Consider the following 20,491-nt stretch of genomic DNA (forward strand, 5'->3'; position numbering starts at 1 on the left):
TTTAAGAGCCGGTAATCTTATATTTTATGATTACCGTCTGATAGCTCTCTAATAGTCCTATAACTACCGTCTGATAGTTGTCTGATAGCTCTCTAATAGTCCTATAACTACCGTATGATAGTTGTCTGATATCATTAATTTGATATATTTACAATATGCAAAAAATAGTTGTTATAAGCTATTTTTTTCAAATGTTTTTGCCATTTGATGCAATTTTCCTACTTAAAATTTGTTTAAAGTATTTTGTATTGTTATTGCACATTAAAATTTTCCTTACTAATTCTAAACAATACATTTGAAATCAATTAAAAAGAGAAAATGATATTCATATATATTGCAATGAAAAGTATTAGTTAAACAATATATTGGCACACGGTGTCCCTTTTCGCTACTATTCATATGTTAATAGTTATTTTTTATTTTATGAATATTATTTTTTCTCTTGTCTTTGAGTAATGTGTTTTCATTTGTTTAGCTAGATTCCGTATCTTTCCATTATGGTTCAATTTAAACACACATTTAGTTATATTTACAAAATCAAACCAAATAATACAAATTGTATGACTTTTAACTTTCCTTCCTTCTTTTTTTATTGACAAGTTGTTTTTTTTCAAGAAAGACCAACTAGAGTGGAAGGGAAATTAGCAATCACTTAATATTTTACCATTAAAATTATTTAGTTTGAAAATTTCTATATAATTATAGAGAAAATTCAAACTCAAGCCGACCAAAAGCCAATGATTCCTACCATCAAACCAGTTCTGTTCGATAAGTAGAGAATTCAATGTTCGAAAACTACAGATATCAAATTTATCCATTGAATTGTACAAAGTATCGTTCTTAGAATGGTGAGTCAACAGTAAAGGAATTGAGTTTCTGGTAGAAGCTAGAAGCTAGTGTGTGAGGGTCATGATTTGGAATTTAATCTAAGATGGTAATGACTTACCTTCGTAAAGATTCTTTAACATTATTAGCTTGTAAGCGTCTTGAATGAATGTCTTGAAGAACAACGATCTTCCCATTTTATAGGAAGGAAAAACTTCAAAATGGACAAGAAAAAGGATTTTCCGATTAAAAGATCTTTTCGGTAACAAATCTTGTTGATGAAGAAACTTAAAATATCTTCTAAAAATAACCTCTTATGAGAGGAAGAGACATCAACTAAAGGATCAATAAAAATCCCTAAAATCTTGAAAGATAATTTTCCTTTTTAAAATAAACTAATAAAAAGAAACTAAATAAACTTTTTTTGTAAACCCCGAATCCTGAGTCTTTAAGGAATTCATTAACTTTCAAAACTTCCAAGGAGTTGAAGGATTTACTTAGGAGAATTAGAAAATGAATTTGTATTGATTTTTTTTAGTATTTATGGTCGTATCGAAGAGCTCGTAAAAAGCTATTTAAGACAAGTATAGTGACTTGGACAAAAATAAAATTATATTTTATGACTAGGTTAAAAAGGAAATTTTAGTAATATTTTCCAAATTTCATAGGATGCACGTCGTTATTGAAGTGTCATGTTTGGAGAGTCATGAAAACTTCAATTGAAAAGGGAAGGAAATTGTCAAAGGAATAGATTTGGTGGTAAAAAGAAGTAGGCATGTCATGACAAGAAAATTGTGTTACTATTCAGTAAGAGGTAGAAGGGAAGGCTTGAGTCATCCAAGCTGTGATGTAAAGAGGTTAGTAGGTGGTGTCAAGTACCTAAGTGGTGACAAGCATTAGCCAAGTGATAACTTGCAAAAACACAAGTTATTATAGCCTCTTTTATTAGAATAACGAGGCCAAAACACATAAGAAGAGAATCAAAACGAGTAACTCTTATATTACAAATTCATAAGTATTCATAACTACACTTTACATAATCATTATGTCATTTTACGTGGTTTTCAGTATCTAAACACATGTCAATAAACAAAAGAAGAAGTTAGCAAATTGCAGAGTCTCTCATGAGAAGAATAGACGAGCAGACCAAATCACAATGCGAGAAGCGGTTTAAAGAAAATAAAAAATATTTTCTTTTTTTCAATTCTTTTGTGTATTATAATTACGCCTTATGTAATTTACATTCCTTTGCACTTGTGTTCCTCTTAGTATAAGTATAACTTTTGATACAATTCTTTGGTTTCAGCCTTTCTTGTCGCAAGCTTGGCTCCCTGCATTTTAGTATTCTAATTTTTCTCTGTTTCAATGATACTTCAATAAAGTAAATTATGCGAAATAAGGTTTCATTCGTTATTCGGGCGTTTAACTTGTTAAGGAAACTTATTTAGGAAATATTTCTATAGTTTATTATGCGAGCAAGCTTTACCTCAAACTGCTTTTGTAATCTTTTTTCCGCGAATAGTCTTATCATTCACATTTAGCAATGAGAACATCGTGAATCTCTAAATTTTGGGGTGTGCGAGGTTCTCGCTAAAGCTTTTGAAAAATTGTTGTAAAATCCTCCTGGGCATCTTTGAAATATAAGAGGTTTTAACAAAAGTTAAATCTTCGCTAAAAATTTAAAAAAATATGTATTTATTTATTTAATATAAATAACAACTCATATGTTGCCTCCTTAGCAAAAATAAGAAACATAGCTTCAAAAGTAAAAATTAGAAAGTTGAGTAATAAAAGGCGATAAGGGTTACAGTTGCAGAGATAAATGGACTCAAAGAGTGTCTATGATTTTCCACTCAACTCCAATCCACAAATAAAAAGCTTAATCAAAAGTATTCTTTTGCCGAATACAAGGATTCAAAAATTTTAAAAAAATTTAGCAATTTTTTATTCTAAAATAAGATCTACTATGGGGAATGAACAAAGGTATTTTGAGTATTAAATTTGTCACGTTCTAAACATAGAAATATTTTTCGTCGCAAGAATTACGTGATGAGAGTAAACCCTAAATAATGAATAAAACTTGCTTGTATTTTGAGAAGTTTAGAAATGCAAAGAGGAAGGTAAGTCTTTAAGGAGGAATGGTGCTTGAGAACAAGCATAATACAGACTGATGCTTGAGGATAAACATTATTCTAAATTTGAGGGTGTGATAACTTGTAGAAATACAAGTTATTATAGCCTTTTTTATTAGAATAACGAGGTCAAAACGCATAAGAAGAGGATCAAAACGAGTAACTTATATTGCAAATTTATAAATATTCAGAAATACACTTTACATAAGTATTATGTTTGTTTTACGCGGTTTTTAATATCTAAATGCAGGTCTATAAAGAAAAGAAGAAGTTAGCAAATCGCAAAGTCTTTGGAGAGAAGAATAGTCGACAAGACCAAATCACAACTTGAGAAGCAGTTTGCTAAACGACGGAAATGGTAGTTAGAGATAAAGTGACAAGTCACAGATAGCTTTTAGCATACAACGCTGACATGTTTAGAAGAATAGAAATTTTCCCACCAAAATGCTACCTATAAAAGAACTCCATCCCTACCAAGAAAACAATGACTAGACGTCTAAATAGACCAACCAAAGGCCCAAAGGCCTAAATAGGCCTAACCCTAGAGAGTGGCAGAAATAAATAGCTTTTCTGCGGTCTGTAAAAGTCCTTTTTCTTCGATTAGTTGTAAAAGTTAGAGCTTGGCTCCTAAGAAGGGAAGAATCCATACTCCCTATATCCCCTAACTTGTAATATTTTTCATTATCTTTTCTCTCCATTTTTATACTTTTTTGTAATATATGTTGTTCATATTGTACAATGACCGAAGGCCTACATTCTTCAATATATATTACATGTTTATCGTTCAGTTCGTCACTTCTTGACTTTCCACTAGTCAATGAGTTGTTAGTAGTTTAGGATTGTGAATAGTTCTTAATAAGAAATATAACTTATAATTCTTGTCAAGTTAGTTGAGCTATGTTCATTGTTTGGTCAGCGTCAATCGTCAACTACCCGAGAGGGCAAGGAACAAGGATAATGTTAACGCGCGTAAGGAGGAGTTTGGAGACAAACTCTACCTTGCGAGATAAGTTCTACCATTTGAGTCCTGAAAGGCGAACAAGTATAGACAATAGGTGTTGAGAGGTTGTTGTTCTTAATTGCAAAGTTCTATAAGTATTATAAGTGAATTCTTCTAGATATATCTCGCCTAATCAAGCTTAGTCACTTGCATCTCGAAAGGTGAGCAAGTGTGGTGTCTAAAGACTTTGAGAGAAGCTCGCCTTAATCATAAATTAGTTGAGCAAGTTATATCGCATCAAGACTCTCGCATTGCTTAATCGCCTAATAATGCATAGATCTTTCTTTATCTCTCTTCCTCACATACAAGTTAGTCCGCATCTCAATTTCACATCCATCTATTCTCATTTACAGATTCTCCAGGTGTACATAAGTAAACAGTTCTGATTCATTTATACGTTGCTTAATTAATTCTTTTATACCGCCTAATTGATGAGTAGATTCTAGAACTAAATTTTGATAGCAATTCCCTGTGCTCGACTCTTAATCACCTAAATAAACATATTGCTTCACTTATACTTAGACAAGTACTAGGAAAACTTGTACTCAACAAGGACTCAGTAGTTTCGTGATAAAGAAGTACATAATGAGTACTTCGTATACAATCATCATGATCAATGACTTATCGCATAGAATTACTCACCCCAGCAATCAAGTTCTTCGCGTCGTTGGTTAACAAAACACGTGAGAGCAAGCACCAAGCAGAATATGATGTGTATGAAGGATAGTACAAGGTGTAAAGTAACCAAGTAAGTGGTGTCAAGTGATGGCCATGCAACCATGACGTGGAAAGGGAAAGTAGGAGGTGTCATCACAAACGCATGCAAGCATCTCTATAAATAGTAACTGGTAACTTTTAAGAAGGAATGCTACCAATCTACTTGTGTCATTTCCTTGTTTCCACTTGCTATACCTCACAAATTGAGTGTAGTTTGTAGTCTTGGGATGCCAACCATATTGGAGTAAAGAAGGTTCAAGGTTCAATTGAGAAAAGGGAGAAGGGTCAATTTTTAGAGCAATCTGAACAAGGTGCACTTCTGGAGAGCTATAGAGCACATAACTTAGAATTTAGTGCTAAAATTTTGGGATAATATATTTAAGACAACTATAAGCAACTCTATAGAAGGAAGGTTTGTCATTTATATTATGGATTGTAATTTATTAGCCTCTAAAGTTGGAAGAAGGGTTCTAGGCGAGAACTCAGTTTCTGGGCATGACATAGGAAAGCCAAACAATAGGGGCATGCGCGTGCGGCACCAGGCACATGACATCATGCATGTCCAGTACCCAGCACATAGGTCATACATGTGTGCGAGGTTTGCATGTGACCAGGGCTATGTGTTTGCACCAACAGCCCTCTGCCGCCTATCAGCGCTTGTCAGCCACCTACCTACCACCCATCAGTGCATACCAGCCCCCCAGTTGCCCACCCTCAAGTGTCATCCAATGCCAAAGGGCTTTTTCTGGTCATTTTTAAGTAATATTTTGATATTTTTAGGATTAAAGGGAATTAAATAAAATTATTTCCCATTAATTCAGGTCAAGAGGAGATCGTGCAAATTTACATGCCGAGGATTTAAGCTACCATCTGTGAGTGACACAATGATTTCTAAATGAAAATTCTAAATTTAATTTACAAGCTACCATTTAAATATGTTTTGAAATGATTACTAAGCTTTATAGATTATGCTATTTGATTTGCAAAGCATGTTATGAAAAGTACTTGAGTATGCTTAATTTGAAAAGACATGTATTTATTAATGAGATTTGGAAGCAATGATTTATGGGCAATCTTGAGTTTATGAGTTAAGAGTGTTTACTCTTTTAAAAGATAATTGAAAAGCGTGAGTTTAATGAGAATGGTTTTAAAGAGAAAATCATGGTATTCTATATACTGAGTTCTCAATGGTTAATGTGCACAATCTGGCGTATGGAGCTTTGCTGACCACTTAGCCAGCTACTACCGAGATTTGTCAGGAAAGTAAGACCAAAGGTGCGCTACTATCTTGACCAAGATTTGGCAAGATGGAAAGACCAAAGGTGCTCTACTATTCTAATCGAAATTGTAAATTAGGCACGATAGGTTGAGCTAGTTACTATCGTAACTGAGTTTCCTAGGTATAGAATATACAGAGATAAAAGTTTATTTGAAAGTCAGAAAGAATTTAGCACAAGGAAGTTCTTAAGATTTTATTCTTATGTCAAGCACTGTGAATGATTTGTGTAAAGTGTTAAAGTGTATTTGTTTTAAAAGTATGTTGTACAAAATCATCAGTCACATAACTTTTTAGTTCACCCTTTCCAAATGTTTTTCCCACTTTCCAAGTAGTGATCGTGATCCGAGAGCCTGACCGTTGTCTCCAAGTCTGTTGTGCAATCTTGTTTATACTTTTGTTGCTATGGTCAGTTTTAGATCTATATATGTCATGTACATAAGTTTTTGTTTTAGGTTAGATTAGTTAAGATATTTCTTTTGGGTTAATGTGTTCTCTATAAAGAAACGGCGTTTAGCCTAAACTTATTTTGAATTAATGTAAATAAGTTTGTTTCAAGTTTTTTTTATCGTAGTATCCACTGCATAAGTTTTTGATTTACTCAAGTTATTTAGTGTTACAAAAGGTTTAGAAGTCAGGATCAATTGGTGCTATTCAAAAGGGGAATGATGTTAATTGACTTAAGTGAAAAACATAATTTACACTCGGGCGCGTAAGGTGCATGTGCGTCTCCCAAAAAGAAAAAAATTATCACATTTCACGATCAACGGTGGTTTCGAATGTGGTTTTCGGTGGTCTTCTTTAGTTATTTTATCATCTTCTGTCTGAGTAGGTTCATTTTGATTCGGGTTTCAATTCATTGTGTAGTATTGGATCTACTTGAAATGGCCATCAAATTGAAATCAATTTTGATTTCAAATAATCCTTTAGTTTATTTTCTCTCAGATGGTTTTAGTGCAAGTGTAGCCGGTAAATCCTCCGAGCCTCTTTATGCTAAAATTTCTAGTGGATTTCAAAGGCAATTGTGCTATTGGTGTCTTATTTTTCTTGGCCAAAACTGTCTTCAGTTGCTTACGACACCAGTGAGGTTAAATAATCCTAAATCCTCGATCAATGGTGAGATAATGAAAATGTTTGAGTGCAGTGAAGTGACGACAGTGAAGCAACGAGCTTTGACGGGCCTAAATGTGTGCACAACATGGTTGTCAAAGATCGGAGAGTAGCGGCAGAAAGCGGTGACCTAAAAATTTGTCAATGTCAAAACGATCTAAGTTGAATAACCGATCAGGTGAACTAGGAGAGAACCGCATCTCCGGGCTTTCTAAAAAAAATCATAAATTTGTTGTTGGGCTGCCAAACAAAATTGATGATGGGACAAACATTAATGGGCCTTATGGTGGTGGGCTTAAGAACTATAGAACTACATGTGGGCTGGCAAATTGGTATGGCAGATGGGCAATCGGATGGAATTTTTTTTTATAAAATTTCAATGGGATCGGTTGGTAATTTGGAAGGACGGGTTGATTCAAGTAAGCAAAAAAGGTTGCCGCATTTAGATATTAGCGGTTTGAAGTCTTCATGGGCTTCTCTATTTGGCTCATCAAGTGGAAATTCACTACTTTATACACATGCTACATTCGTGGGGGATAAAATTGTAGTTACACCTTCCGAGGAGGTTATTGCTCAAGGAGTTTGAGTGTGGGAAAATTCCTTAGTAGGGCAATTAATTTATGCAAAAATGCCTTATGCAATCATATATTAGCTTATCGAGAAACTCTGGAGTAAAATTGAAATGCCCACGATTACGATTCTTGAGAACGAACTGATCTGTTTCCAATTCAGACGTCCAAGATTTGTTGAGTGGATCCAATCTTGTGAACTGGGGCATCTTGGTGGAAAACCTATTCTCCTTCGTAAATGGACCCCAGGTGTTGTCTCTGAATCCTTTGTTTTTTATTCTGTTTCTATATGGATTAAACTTGGTAGAATTCAAATGGAGCAATGAATAGATTTCAAATTGGCTGTTGTTGCTAGTGCTATAGGCAAATCCCTATCTTTAGATCTAGCTACTAAGGAAAAATGAAGACTGTCATATGCGAGAGTATGTGTTTAATTAAATGTGAACTCACCTATGCCTACTAAAATTACAGTTAACCTTAGGGGAGTGGAATTCATTGTGACTATAAATTATGAGTGGAAGTCTCGAAAGTGTAATATGTGTAAGGCTTTTGGGCATTCTGGTGGTAAGTGCCCTAGGAGTGTGGAGAATAAGGTTCTTCAGAAGGAGGATGTGAGTAAGGTGGTTTCTAACAAAGAGGAGGAACCGACAAATGTGGCTTGTGGAGATGTGGTGTTGAAGTTGTTTAAATAGTTGGAGGAAGGGGAGAATAACAGTTCCCCGATTATGACAAGTAAAGAAAAGGAGGTGGGTAAACGAGATGGTTTTACTCTTTTCATTCAAAAGAAAAGGTAGTTGGTTTATGTTCGAGATAAGGGTAAAAGTGTGGATGTGACTATGTCTAACTTTTTGGCAGCCTTATAGAGTTGGGCGAAGGAGACAACTAGGCCCTATCCATAATGGATGGATACCCTCCCCCTTACAGGTGGACGACACTGCCATGATTCTTAGTGGTATACCATCCGATGATAATCCTGCTGAAGTGAAGACTCCCAGTACCTCTCATGATTGTGGGTGTTCGTGGAATGTGTGGGGTCTAAATAGCCTTGTAAAGTGTAGAGCGATGTTAGATTTCCTGAGCATGTCTTTTGTGGATTTCTGTTATCTTCTAGAAACTAGGAGTTCGGGAAGAAAATTTTTGTTCTATCTCCAGAAGGTTTGGTGATTCGTGAAGTTACACTTGTAGCTATAATAGCAGTGGTGTTGGACATATCTAGATAATGTGGAGAGGAGTCGCTTCACTTTTTCTCCATGTTAGGTGGAAGATCAGTTTGTTTCTGGATCGTTAATTTATTTGCTCTCTACGGATTATGTGGAGGTGCTTTGTGTTTATGCCTCTAATAATAATATTGAGAGACGTTTACTATGGGGTCGGTTGGTTGAGATCTCTTCTAGATGGACGGGGCTGGGTGTTGTCATGGGTGACTTTAATGCTATCAAACTTCATTATGAAGCTTTTGGTGGGTCCCAGAAGATATGGAGGAGTCTGATATGGCTACATGTGATCTTGTTGAACTATGGTGTAGGGTAACTGGTTCACCTGAGCTAGTAAGGTTCATGAGTCTGGTTTGATGAGGCGGCTTGATCGTATTTTGGTTAATGATGATGGAATAGTAACATGGCCTAGTATGAGAGTTAGTGTTTTACCCTGGGACATTTTTTTATCCCTCCCCTATCTTATTCTATCCTAGAGTGTAGCAGAGATAGAGGGTGGTTTCTTTTTTATTTTTTAACCATTGGGTTGAGGATGCTTCCTTTATAGATGTTGTATCTTTGGTTTGGGTTTGCCATGCAGGGGTTTACCCAATTGTGACTTTTGTGACAAATTTACAAAACCTCAAGCCTACCCTCTAAAGACAGTTTGGTAAGCACATTTAAAGTCTTAGTGAGGAGGTTCGTATTGCTAAAGAGTCCATGGATAGAGCTCAGAGAGAGGTTGAACGAAATCTTATGTTTGAAGTTCTGAGTCATCAAGCTGGATTTGCCACTAAGGCTTTTTGGACGGCTATTAAACTAGAGGAAGCCTCTTTGCGTCAGAAGTCCAGGATTCGATGGCTGAAGTTAGGTGATCGGAACACTGATCTTTTCCACTAATCTATTCATTCTCGTTTGAGCTGTAATTCTATGCTTTATGTGGTGGATTCAGAAGGCTCTAGGGTAACTACTCACGAAAGGGTGGCTCAGGTGGCAGTCAATTATTTTCGTAACAGTTTGGGTTCTTAGAATATTGACTATAGAGAGTTGACCCTTGGATTAAGGATATTGTTTAGTTTAGGTGGTTTGAGGAGTGTTGTCAGACTTTACAGGCTCCTATTGATTGTGAGGAGGTTAGGAGAGTATTATTTTCTATGGATAGTGGTAAGACTTATGGTCTTGATGGGTATGTTGTGGGTTTCTTCAAAGGTGCCTGATCTGTGGTTGGGGAGGATTTTTGTGATGCTATTGTGCATTTCTTTGAGACTTGTTATCTTGCATATGGACTGACTACTACTGTTATTACTCTCATTCCAAAACGTTGTGGGGCTGAACGTATGAAAGAATTCAGACCTATTTCTTGTTGTAATGTGATTTACAAATGTATTTCTAAGATTTTGACTGAAAGGCTTCGTGTGTGGCTTCCTTCTTTTGTCAACAGTAACCACACCTTTATTCCTGGGAGGAGTATTATTGATAATATTCTTCTATGTTAGGAGCTTGTTGGGGGTTATCATACTAACTCTGGTAAGCTTTGGTGTACTATGAAAGTTGATCTTCAAAAAGCTTATGATTCTGTTAATTGAGACTTTCTTTTTGGCTTGTTGACGGCTATTGGCACATACTTGAGGTTTGTAAGGTGGATTAGAGCTTGTATTACCTCTTGGATGTTATCCATTATGATCAATAGCTCTTTTGAGGGGTTTTTTTGCATATAAAAAAGTGACTAACCAATTGAAATAAATTGAAAATTGAAAAGAGAGTGGTGAAAATTGAGGGATGAGATCCGTAATTTTACCATTCTAAACTTTAGACATTATTTTTTAATTTAAAAAAATGAAAAGAAAATGACACAAGAAAAAAAAAAAAAAAGGGACCACACACAAATTGCCACTCCTACAAGGAGGAAGTAAACAGGAATTTCCATTTTGTAAGGTCTCAGCCTTCCAAAGCTGACCAATTATCTATTTAATCACCCCTCTCTTCTTCTTCTTCATTCATCTCCATTCATCTCCATTCATCTTCATTCTTCTCTCTTCTTCAACATAAATTGTCTTCCATCTCCATCCGCCATGGTTCTCTCCAAAACCGCCTCTCAGTCCGATGTCTCCGTCCATTCCACCTTCGCTTCCAGATATGTCCGAACCTCTCTCCCAAGGTAATATTTTATTCATACCCGATCAGATAGATCCCTTCATCCTTTTCCTTTCTAGATCTTTATTTTACTTATTTCTGTTTTTCCCTGTGATTCTGTTTCTGGATCCAATGTTCTGTTCTGTAATTTTGGTTGTTAGATTCAAAATGCCGGAAAATTCGATCCCCAAGGAAGCTGCGTTTCAGATCATTAATGATGAACTCATGCTCGATGGAAACCCTAGGTTGAATTTGGCCTCCTTTGTTACTACTTGGATGGAGCCTGAGTGTGATAAACTCATCATGGCTTCCATTAACAAGAATTACGTTGATATGGATGAATATCCTGTCACCACTGAGCTTCAGGTACGTTTCTTTATCTCTCTCTATCTCTTCTTACTTTTAATCAAAACATTTAATTCCATCGCTTTTCCGTTTCTCTCTGTCGACGCTTCTTTTCCTCCGGAAATTCTTCTCGATTGCGATTTCCAGCTTTCGATCCTGCAAGAATTTTTCGGTCCATATTAAATAATTATGAAAAATAATTATAGTTGATTTTTTATAAATGACTGTTCTTTTGTCAAAAGAGGATGTCTAATTAAATATTTCTAAAATAATAGTTTTATAATCATTCAATTTAAATATTAGAAATTTGAGTTTTTCTTTTTCTTTTTTTTTGTTCAATTGAGAGTTAAATTTGTTTTTATATGATTTGTTATAGTTTGGTTCATGCCACGTCATTTAGTTTATAAATTTAGATTCAATATTTTGATCAGATTATTTTAAAGAGAAAGTCTTAGACTATATATATATATATATATTAATCCCATGTGGAGTGGAGTGGTGATTTGTATTCTGAAGGTTTTATCTGGACAATATTTGTTTGAGAATAAAATACAGAAGTTAATAAAATAAATCTTGTTTTTTCTTTATAAAAAACTGGTTTATGTATAAAAATAAATTGAGTTAACCTTTCCTTAAAAAATATTAATTTTGATGTAGACATACATGTATTAGATATTTTTAACTTGATGTGAAACTATGGGTGGAAATGTTAAAAGAAAGAAGAGAAATGATTAGATGTAGATTTTTATTATGTTTTAAGAAAATAATAATAATCATTTTATTTTAAAATAAAATAAAACAAAATGCTCAACCTCGAACATCTCTTCTATAAATCAATGAGGAGAAAAATTGTAAAAAAGATAAATTTGACAAAATATTTAGAACATAGCAAAATTTCAGATTTTATCAATAATAAGCTATTATATTCTTTTATCAGTGACATTGATAGATAATAACAAAAGTTTATAAGTTTCTATTAGATAGATAAGGACAAAAGTTTATAAGTTTTTATTAGTGATAGAATTAAAAAAATATATACAATTTTTAAATATTTTAGTTTATTTTACTATATTTAAAAAAATTAAAATAAATAATAATAAATTAATAAACAACCACTTATACTCTCCAAAACCCAAAAGTTAGTTTCCTTTGCTAACAAAAAAAAAAGTACATTTCTTTACCAATAAAATAAATTGTAGTTAAAATTGTAAATCATAAAATCTAGGATTAAATTAAAATAAAATTAAAATACTTACAATAAAACGGTAAGATTTTGAATTTATGAACTAAACCAAAACTAAATTTAAAATCTAACAATGAAAGTATAATATTACGCTAGTTAGAAATTAAATAAAAAATTTAAAAGAAAACTTAAAAGAACGAAAAAAAGTTTTTTTTTTTAATAAAAAAATCAACCATTTGGTTGACTAAATAGAATTGTGGAAAAAAACTATAATATAAAGGACATTTTAAAATATAGGATATAAATTAAACTTCTTACAGACTATAACAAAACCATTAACTGCTTTTTTTTATATTCTTTATATATGTATATATATTTATTGTAATAATTTTAATTATTTCATATTTATGACATTTCAAATATAAATATAAGATATAAGAGTTCTATATAATATAAAACTTAAATTGATGATTTGAGATGCTAGAGGAGTAATTAGTTTTTTTTTAATTTTAATTATAATAGTATGTGTATGAGATATTATTTTAATTCGATAAAAATTAGTATAGCAAAAACAAAATGATAAATGTAAAATACTAACTATAACAAATAATAATTATCACATTAAATTAGAAGATTTGGAAAAGTGTTTAATATAAGAAAATTGTGACATAGCATTTAGTTTAGCTAAAAAAAATAGTTATTATAATTTTTTAATAGTATTTAGGGAACGAATTCAATAAAATAAAATAAAAAAAAAAAGTTTTAACTTCCGATTATTGAAGAGTAGTAAAAAAGAGTGGAGCATGAGAGATTATGAAAACAATTTTTTAGGGAGACAGGAAAAATAAATGATAAATGAAGTGTACCACACTATTGTAGTGAAGGAGTAGCGTGCATTTCTCGTTGCACGTCACGTTTCATTCCGTCACAATTCCTTTGTTTGCTAGTGTAATTTGTTTGTGTTTCAACAAAAAGTTTTCTTTTCTTTTCAATTTACTTTGTCGGCCCTTCTCAACTGAATAGCTGCTTCCAATTATTTTTTAAAAAATAGGTTTTTCTTTTGTCCTCTTAAATATTTATCTTAAAGTACATATTAAGACCATTTCAAATTCTGTATTGAAAAAGTAATTCTCAAGTTGAAAAATAAAATTAAAGGGTAATTCTTGCCCAAATTTAATGTCTATAATTCGTAATTAAAAACTAATAGTAACACCTACAATTTAATAAGCTTTCTAAATAGTAACTCTAACGAGAAGTAGAGATGTCCACGAAGTGGGAATAGGAATGTCACTCCCCATCTCCATTCCCATTTCTAGCCCTCTATTCCATTGGTTGTTTTCACTAATTTTCCCACATAAAAAGGTGTGCTAGTTGAGATTATGTGGGATGGATTAGCACGAGAAAATACTACTTTTATTATTTTTGTTTTTTTATAAATAAGTATAAATTTAAATTACGTATATATACATACATATATGTTTATACACACATAATATATATATATATATATTATATACATTTTTTTTTTTGTATGGGGAATGTTTTTTCTGTTTTCGACCCTGAAATATCAAAAGAGAAATTATTATTCATTCTCTTTTTCATTTGTCGTGTATTTAAGAATTTGCTGTCATGTTTGGGGTTTTTGTGGAGTCTGGTATTGCGAATTAAATAAACATCTTTAACAAAATCGTGTTTAAGAAAAACGAAGGACATATGTGGAATTTTGACTTCAGTATACTGTGGTATGTAATAATGTTAACTTCGAAGTTTAACCAATTAGTTGAAGTTTGTGAAGTCTTTGCCTCAATAATTGCCGAGATTTAAGGGAACTATGGAATTCCAACCGATTGTCTCTATTATTACGAGTGGCCCAGAATTAATTGACATACCTTCTTTTCTTATACTATTATGAGGGAATCCCAATTTTGTCCTCGTTAACATTTTAAAAACTGTAAATTCTCTCTTTAATTTAAAATAAACCTTTAGAATGGAAGGATTATATATTGTATATCCAACATTTGACCTTATCTAACGAATCCATCAACCATAACCCACCTCTAGTTTTATTTTACTTTTCCTTTTCCTTTTTTCCCTTCATCATTCTTTTTTTTCTTTATTGTTTTCACTTTTCTTTTACTTTATGAAATGTTTAGTGGTGAGGGAGTAGGTAATGTTTTATCTTTTGATGGAACAATTTTGACATTTCCCTTCTCAATTTTCTTTTTAAAAATTAGAGAGAGAAAATATGACTGATGTGATTAATCAGGATCTCCCTATTTCAATCTGACCAGGATTTTTCTTTCCTCCTTTGAATCTTTCTTTCTTCTTTTTCCTTTCCTTTTTTTTTCTTTTTTTTTTTTTTTTTTTTGGTTTTCCAGTCCAATGCCTGTGTGGGGAACTGATTTATAGATTAAAATATAACCTTTTTGGAACAAAAAATGGAAACCCTCTATCACATTTAGGAAAATAAAAGAGAAAAATATTTAAATTAAAACAATAATAATCTATATACTGTTCCTTTTCCTTTTGTTTAAAAAAAAAAACATATTTCATACTTATCTGTTACTTTAATCATTTGTAAGAGATATTTGTTAAAATATTAAATGAAAATAAGTAATATGGACCAATGTGAATATGACATACATAGTGAGGTTAAATGAGTAGTGTTCAAGTTTCAATTTTGTAAATAACTATTATAATATTTGCAGTTTAAATATTTGCTAACTTTTAAAAGAATAAAACTATCTTTAAAAACAAATGCAATATATGAAAAACGATTTTTAGAGGAAAAAAATTCTAAACATGATGCATTGTAACTGTACTATTTCTTTTCCACTTAATGAATACTTACAAATATATGTTTTAAGCAATTTAAAAGTTATTTCGCTTGAATTGAATTATTGTCTAATCAACTAGCTTATCATTTATTTTTTTTTTAAAGGTATTTTGAGTATTTAAATATTAACCCTATACTTTTTTTCAATATTTTTATATTTACTTTAATAAAGAAAATATCATAAATTTTATTATCACTTATCTTCCTTAAAAAAAATAGTAATTCATTTTTAACATTGTTGTGTTTGTTTTTCAAACTTTAAGTAAGATTCCAACAGTATTTTAAAAAAAAAACAATAAAAGGAGGTAACCAAATGCTGCTCTCATAAATGAACTAAAAGAAAGTTGCTCTTATATTTATTTATTTATTCTTCAACTCTGTAACCAAATCAACAACTTGAGTTTTAATATATGGATGTGGTGCAAGATTCAGTGATTCCATTTTACGAAAAAAAAAACCAATAGAAATATAAATATAAATATATGATGATATAAAAGAATATTTCATAAAATTATATTAAAAATATATATATATGGATGTATACATTCTATATTTTAACCAAATTAAAAGGTTTAACTATGACATTGTGTGACATTTTGTTGCTTAAATTTTATGTCCATATTTCAATATAACCTATGCTAAAAAGTTCAAGGATTAAATTAGTTTTTTTTTCTTTCTTTTTTTGTATGTGATTACAAATGATGAGTTTTAGGAGTAAGATTATTAGTAAATAATATTGAAATTATTTGTGTTTGTGTTAAATGTAAAATGCAGAACCGATGTGTGAATATGATAGCACATTTGTTCAATGCCCCATTGGGTGATTCTGAAACGGCAGTGGGAGTTGGAACAGTGGGATCGTCAGAGGCCATAATGTTGGCTGGTTTGGCTTTCAAGAGAAAATGGCAGAACAGAAGGAAGGCTGAAGGCAAGCCCTATGACAAGCCCAACATTGTCACTGGTGCTAATGTCCAGGTATTTAATCACTAACATTCAATTCACTGATTCATCCTCTAACAACAACATTGTTCTTTTCTTTTTTTCTTTTTAAGAAAACTTTGTACAGAGCTCCAATTCTTTGAATTACTTCCTCTAATAAGAAGTTTTGTCCACAAAAGACAAACCCAAGAAGATATATATGTTTTAAGTCAATAACAACACCTTGTGTTGTTTTCAGTTTTTGAAAAATAGAACTGTTTGGTAACGGTTTCCTTTTTTATAATCATTATTATTTTAAAACCAAACTTCTACAGTGCATAAACATAAATGTAACACAAATCTTTGTCGTATTTTATTTTAAAAACTTATTTTCAAGTAAAGTTTTTACCATATTAATCAACAACACAAAAGCACAAGTAATGAAAAATTGTCTTTAATTTTATTTTAAAACAAGAAATAAGCTATTGAAATATTACCAAACAAGCTTTAAATTTTCATCAGGGACTTAAACCCATCTTAGAGAGGATATTTCTAAACATATGAAGCCTATATGCTAACAGTAAACCCTTTGTTTTATGCATAATCAGCAATGTTTTGCTAACATATTGCTGTCCTAAACAAAAAATATGAAGGTATGCTGGGAGAAATTTGCAAGATACTTCGAAGTAGAACTGAAGGAGGTGAAATTGAGGGAAGGTTACTATGTGATGGATCCAGAGAAAGCTGTAGAGATGGTTGATGAGAACACAATCTGTGTTGCAGCCATCTTGGGTTCCACTCTCAATGGAGAATTCGAAGATGTAAAGCTCTTAAACGATCTCTTAGTCGAGAAGAACAAAGAAACTGGGTACAATTTCTTCTCTCCATCCCTGTTCTTTTTCTCTTTAAATGGGATGTTCAAATGAAATCAAATCTGAAATTGAGCATAAATTTTAAACAGATGGGATACTCCTATTCATGTTGATGCTGCGAGTGGAGGGTTTATTGCTCCATTCATTTACCCTGAGCTAGAATGGGACTTTAGGTTGCCACTTGTAAAGAGTATTAATGTGAGTGGCCATAAGTATGGGCTTGTTTATGCTGGAATTGGTTGGGTTATCTGGAGGAACAAAGAAGATTTGCCTGAAGAACTTATCTTTCATATCAACTATCTTGGAGCTGACCAACCCACTTTCACCCTCAATTTCTCCAAAGGTATACATTATATACCCTAATCTATGCTCATTAGAGCCTAATTTTGTTTTGCTTGATGATTTTGAAGCTGAAGTTGTGTTTTGTTACCTGTAGGATCTAGTCAAGTCATTGCTCAGTATTACCAATTGATCCGTTTGGGTTATGAGGTGAGATTCTCCCATACACGATCTTTTATTTATCCATTTAACTATTGAATTTGCATTAACACTTTGTAACATCTTTATTTTTTAGATAATTTATTTTAGCTCCTGAACTTTAGGTTGGTCATCCTTAGCATGAAGGACATCCAGTAACATGACAGTTATAATAATATGTATATTAATCTTATGTCCGTTTGATGAGACAAATAGAATACCGTCAAACACTCAAAAACAAACCAAAAACTCAAAAACACTCAAAATTATATAATATCATAAGAAAAGTAACAAGATGGCCTAGCATTTTAAGAGGAGTACTCTCCCAAATTCTCTAAAAAGATCCCACAAAAAATTCTTCACGCTTGAGCCTCACTCTCAATTATTGTTTGTAATCCAAACATGTACCAGAATCATACATACTTGGAAACTTGACGGGATAGTCTTAAACATTTATAGACCAAAATAGGATTCTACAACCAATGTGGTGATTTGAAAGCAGAACTTCATCAGGAGAAACAGAATCACCATTTAATCTAACAAAGTAAAACCATTTTTGTTCACCAGGGATACCAAAACGTGATGGAAAACTGCAGAGAAAACATGATTGTCCTAAAGGAAGGACTCGAGAAAACAGGGCGGTTCAACATCGTGTCAAAGGACAATGGAGTTCCACTTGTGGCCTTCTCCTTGAAAGACAACACACGCCATACGGAGTTTGAGGTTTCAGAAATGCTGAGGAGGTTCGGCTGGATTGTACCAGCTTACACCATGCCTCCGGATGCACAACACATAACCGTCCTTAGAGTAGTGATCCGAGAAGATTTTTCTCGCACGCTTGCTGAGCGTCTTGTGAATGATATTGAGAAAACATTGCACGAACTCGATAGCCTCCCATCGAAGGCTGATATCAAGACAACAGTGGCTGGAGAAGAGACGCAGAAGAACGATGTCGTGGTGGCAAAGAAGAGCGCTCTTGAGACGCAGAGGGAGATCACAACTGCTTGGAGGAAGTTTGTGATGGAAAAGAAGAAGACCAATGGAGTTTGTTAGAGCTGGAAAGTAAAGGATTATATATACTATTGATATATGTATGTGTCAATTGAGAATGGATGAAGATTGTATTTCGGAATGAGAGTGTTTGTTTGTTTGTTTAGAGTTCATTTCTTTTTTGTGTATTTTTCATGGTTAAAGTTGAATATCTTCACTTTTCAATTCAAGTGCAAACTTGTCATCCTTGTTTTCCAAGCTTCACTAATAGTTTGAACAATACCGGCCTAATTGTTGCTCAGGCATGTGTTCCAATTGTCATTTAGTTTTAATGTTTATTTCGATTTAATTTTTATACCCTTACTAAGTTTAAGTTATATTATAGAAAGTATAGTGATTATTTGAGTATCAACAAAATTTGAATGGTAAAAATTAAAAATTTATACTAGTGATTGAAAACTATAATTTTTTTCCTTTTTGTTGTCGTTTTTAGAAAACAATTGTCTCTATTTCCACTATATTTCTCAGAAGATATCTCTTTTTTTGCCATCTCTAACAGTTAGAAAAATAAAATTGTTCGTTAAGATCTTAAATTTTGATTAATTTGAATTGGATCTAGTTAGGAAAGTAGCATCAACTCAATTACAACTCAACTTAAATCTTCGAAAGATTGATAGTATAATAAATCCAATTATTGATGTAAATACTGTAATTTAGGCTAATCATATTACATTCCTTATTTAATTTGGATAATTTAGCTATTTATGTAACATTGATACTATTGTAAAAACATAGAATATTCATTCAATAAGATACAACAGAATATTCATCAACATGGTATCAGAGCCTTTAACCTAGGGTTTCTGTATAGCCGTCGCCACCGCCGCCGCCCACCTCTGCCGGCTCATCTCCACTGTGAAGTGGATCTATGTTGTGAAGTCATCCATGTCGCACCGCTCGTTCGTCGTTCGAACCAGTCACGTCCGTCTGTCTTTTCCGTTCCTGCTCCTCTTTGTCTCCATTCGCGAAGTGCCCAAACCTTACCACCACCGTCGCTGCCGCCGCCGCCCAGATCTCTACTGTAAAGATCTTTACTCAGATCAACCATCTGTCTTCATTTTCTTCTCCGTTCACAGCCGTGAACCTCTATCCGCGTCGTGCAACCCAGCTGTGAAGACAAATATGACGTGAAGACAAACTCAGCAGCGACCCAGACGTGAAGACAAGTCGTGAACCTCGAACCTCACCACCCATTCGCGAACTCCAACCGCAAACCCCAGATCTGACGAATCTCAGTCACGAATCAGTCAAAACTCAGCCGAAAATCTTCTTGTTAACCTCAGTCGCGAATCCAGTTCGTACACAACTTGTGGTTAAGGTTCTTGCGTACTCAATTGCTAGTACAAGTGAGATTTTAATTTTTCAGAATGGAGAGGGACCATATTATTAGACTGGGCAAATCAAATGAAAAGTTTTTTTATTGGAAAAAAACTATGGCGCATTGTAACTGGCGACATAATCAAACCAACTGCACAAGAAAAGGACAAGGAAGGAGATAACAAATTCATTGAACGCCTCGAAGATTGGGACAGTAAAAATCATCAAATTATCACCTGGCTTGGTAACACTTCTATTCCCGCTATACATGCACAGTTTGATGCTTTTGATGATGCTAAAAAATTATGGGATTTTCTGTCTAAACGCTTCAAATCTATTGGTTTAGCCCATTATTATCAACTGCACAATACTCTTGTAAATCTTCATCAAGACATTGGTCAGTCTGTCAATGAATATTTGACAGTTCTTCAACCCATTTGGACTCAACTTGATCAAGCGAGCATCAGCAAAGATCATCTTCGCCTTATTAAAGTCCTTATGGGATTACGCCCAGAATATGAATCTGTTAGAGCTGCTT

General features: G+C 33.0%; 1 protein-coding gene across 1 annotated transcript; it reads left to right on the plus strand.

Moving 5' to 3' along the window:
• The first annotated feature begins 10,734 nt into the window (after nucleotides 1-10,734).
• Nucleotides 10,735-18,912, plus strand: LOC101216119 (glutamate decarboxylase 1). Its single transcript, XM_011656847.2, has 7 exons — nucleotides 10,735-10,980; nucleotides 11,117-11,321; nucleotides 16,094-16,294; nucleotides 16,891-17,105; nucleotides 17,199-17,452; nucleotides 17,546-17,598; nucleotides 18,154-18,912. Exons 1-7 carry the CDS (start codon nucleotides 10,895-10,897, stop codon nucleotides 18,637-18,639), a joined length of 1,500 nt encoding a protein of 499 aa, XP_011655149.1. The 5' UTR covers nucleotides 10,735-10,894; the 3' UTR covers nucleotides 18,640-18,912.
• Nucleotides 18,913-20,491: the final 1,579 nt, after the last annotated feature.

The sequence above is a fragment of the Cucumis sativus genome, chromosome 5 (genome assembly GCF_000004075.3).
Source record: "Cucumis sativus cultivar 9930 chromosome 5, Cucumber_9930_V3, whole genome shotgun sequence".
NCBI classification, from domain to species: Eukaryota; Viridiplantae; Streptophyta; class Magnoliopsida; order Cucurbitales; family Cucurbitaceae; genus Cucumis; species Cucumis sativus.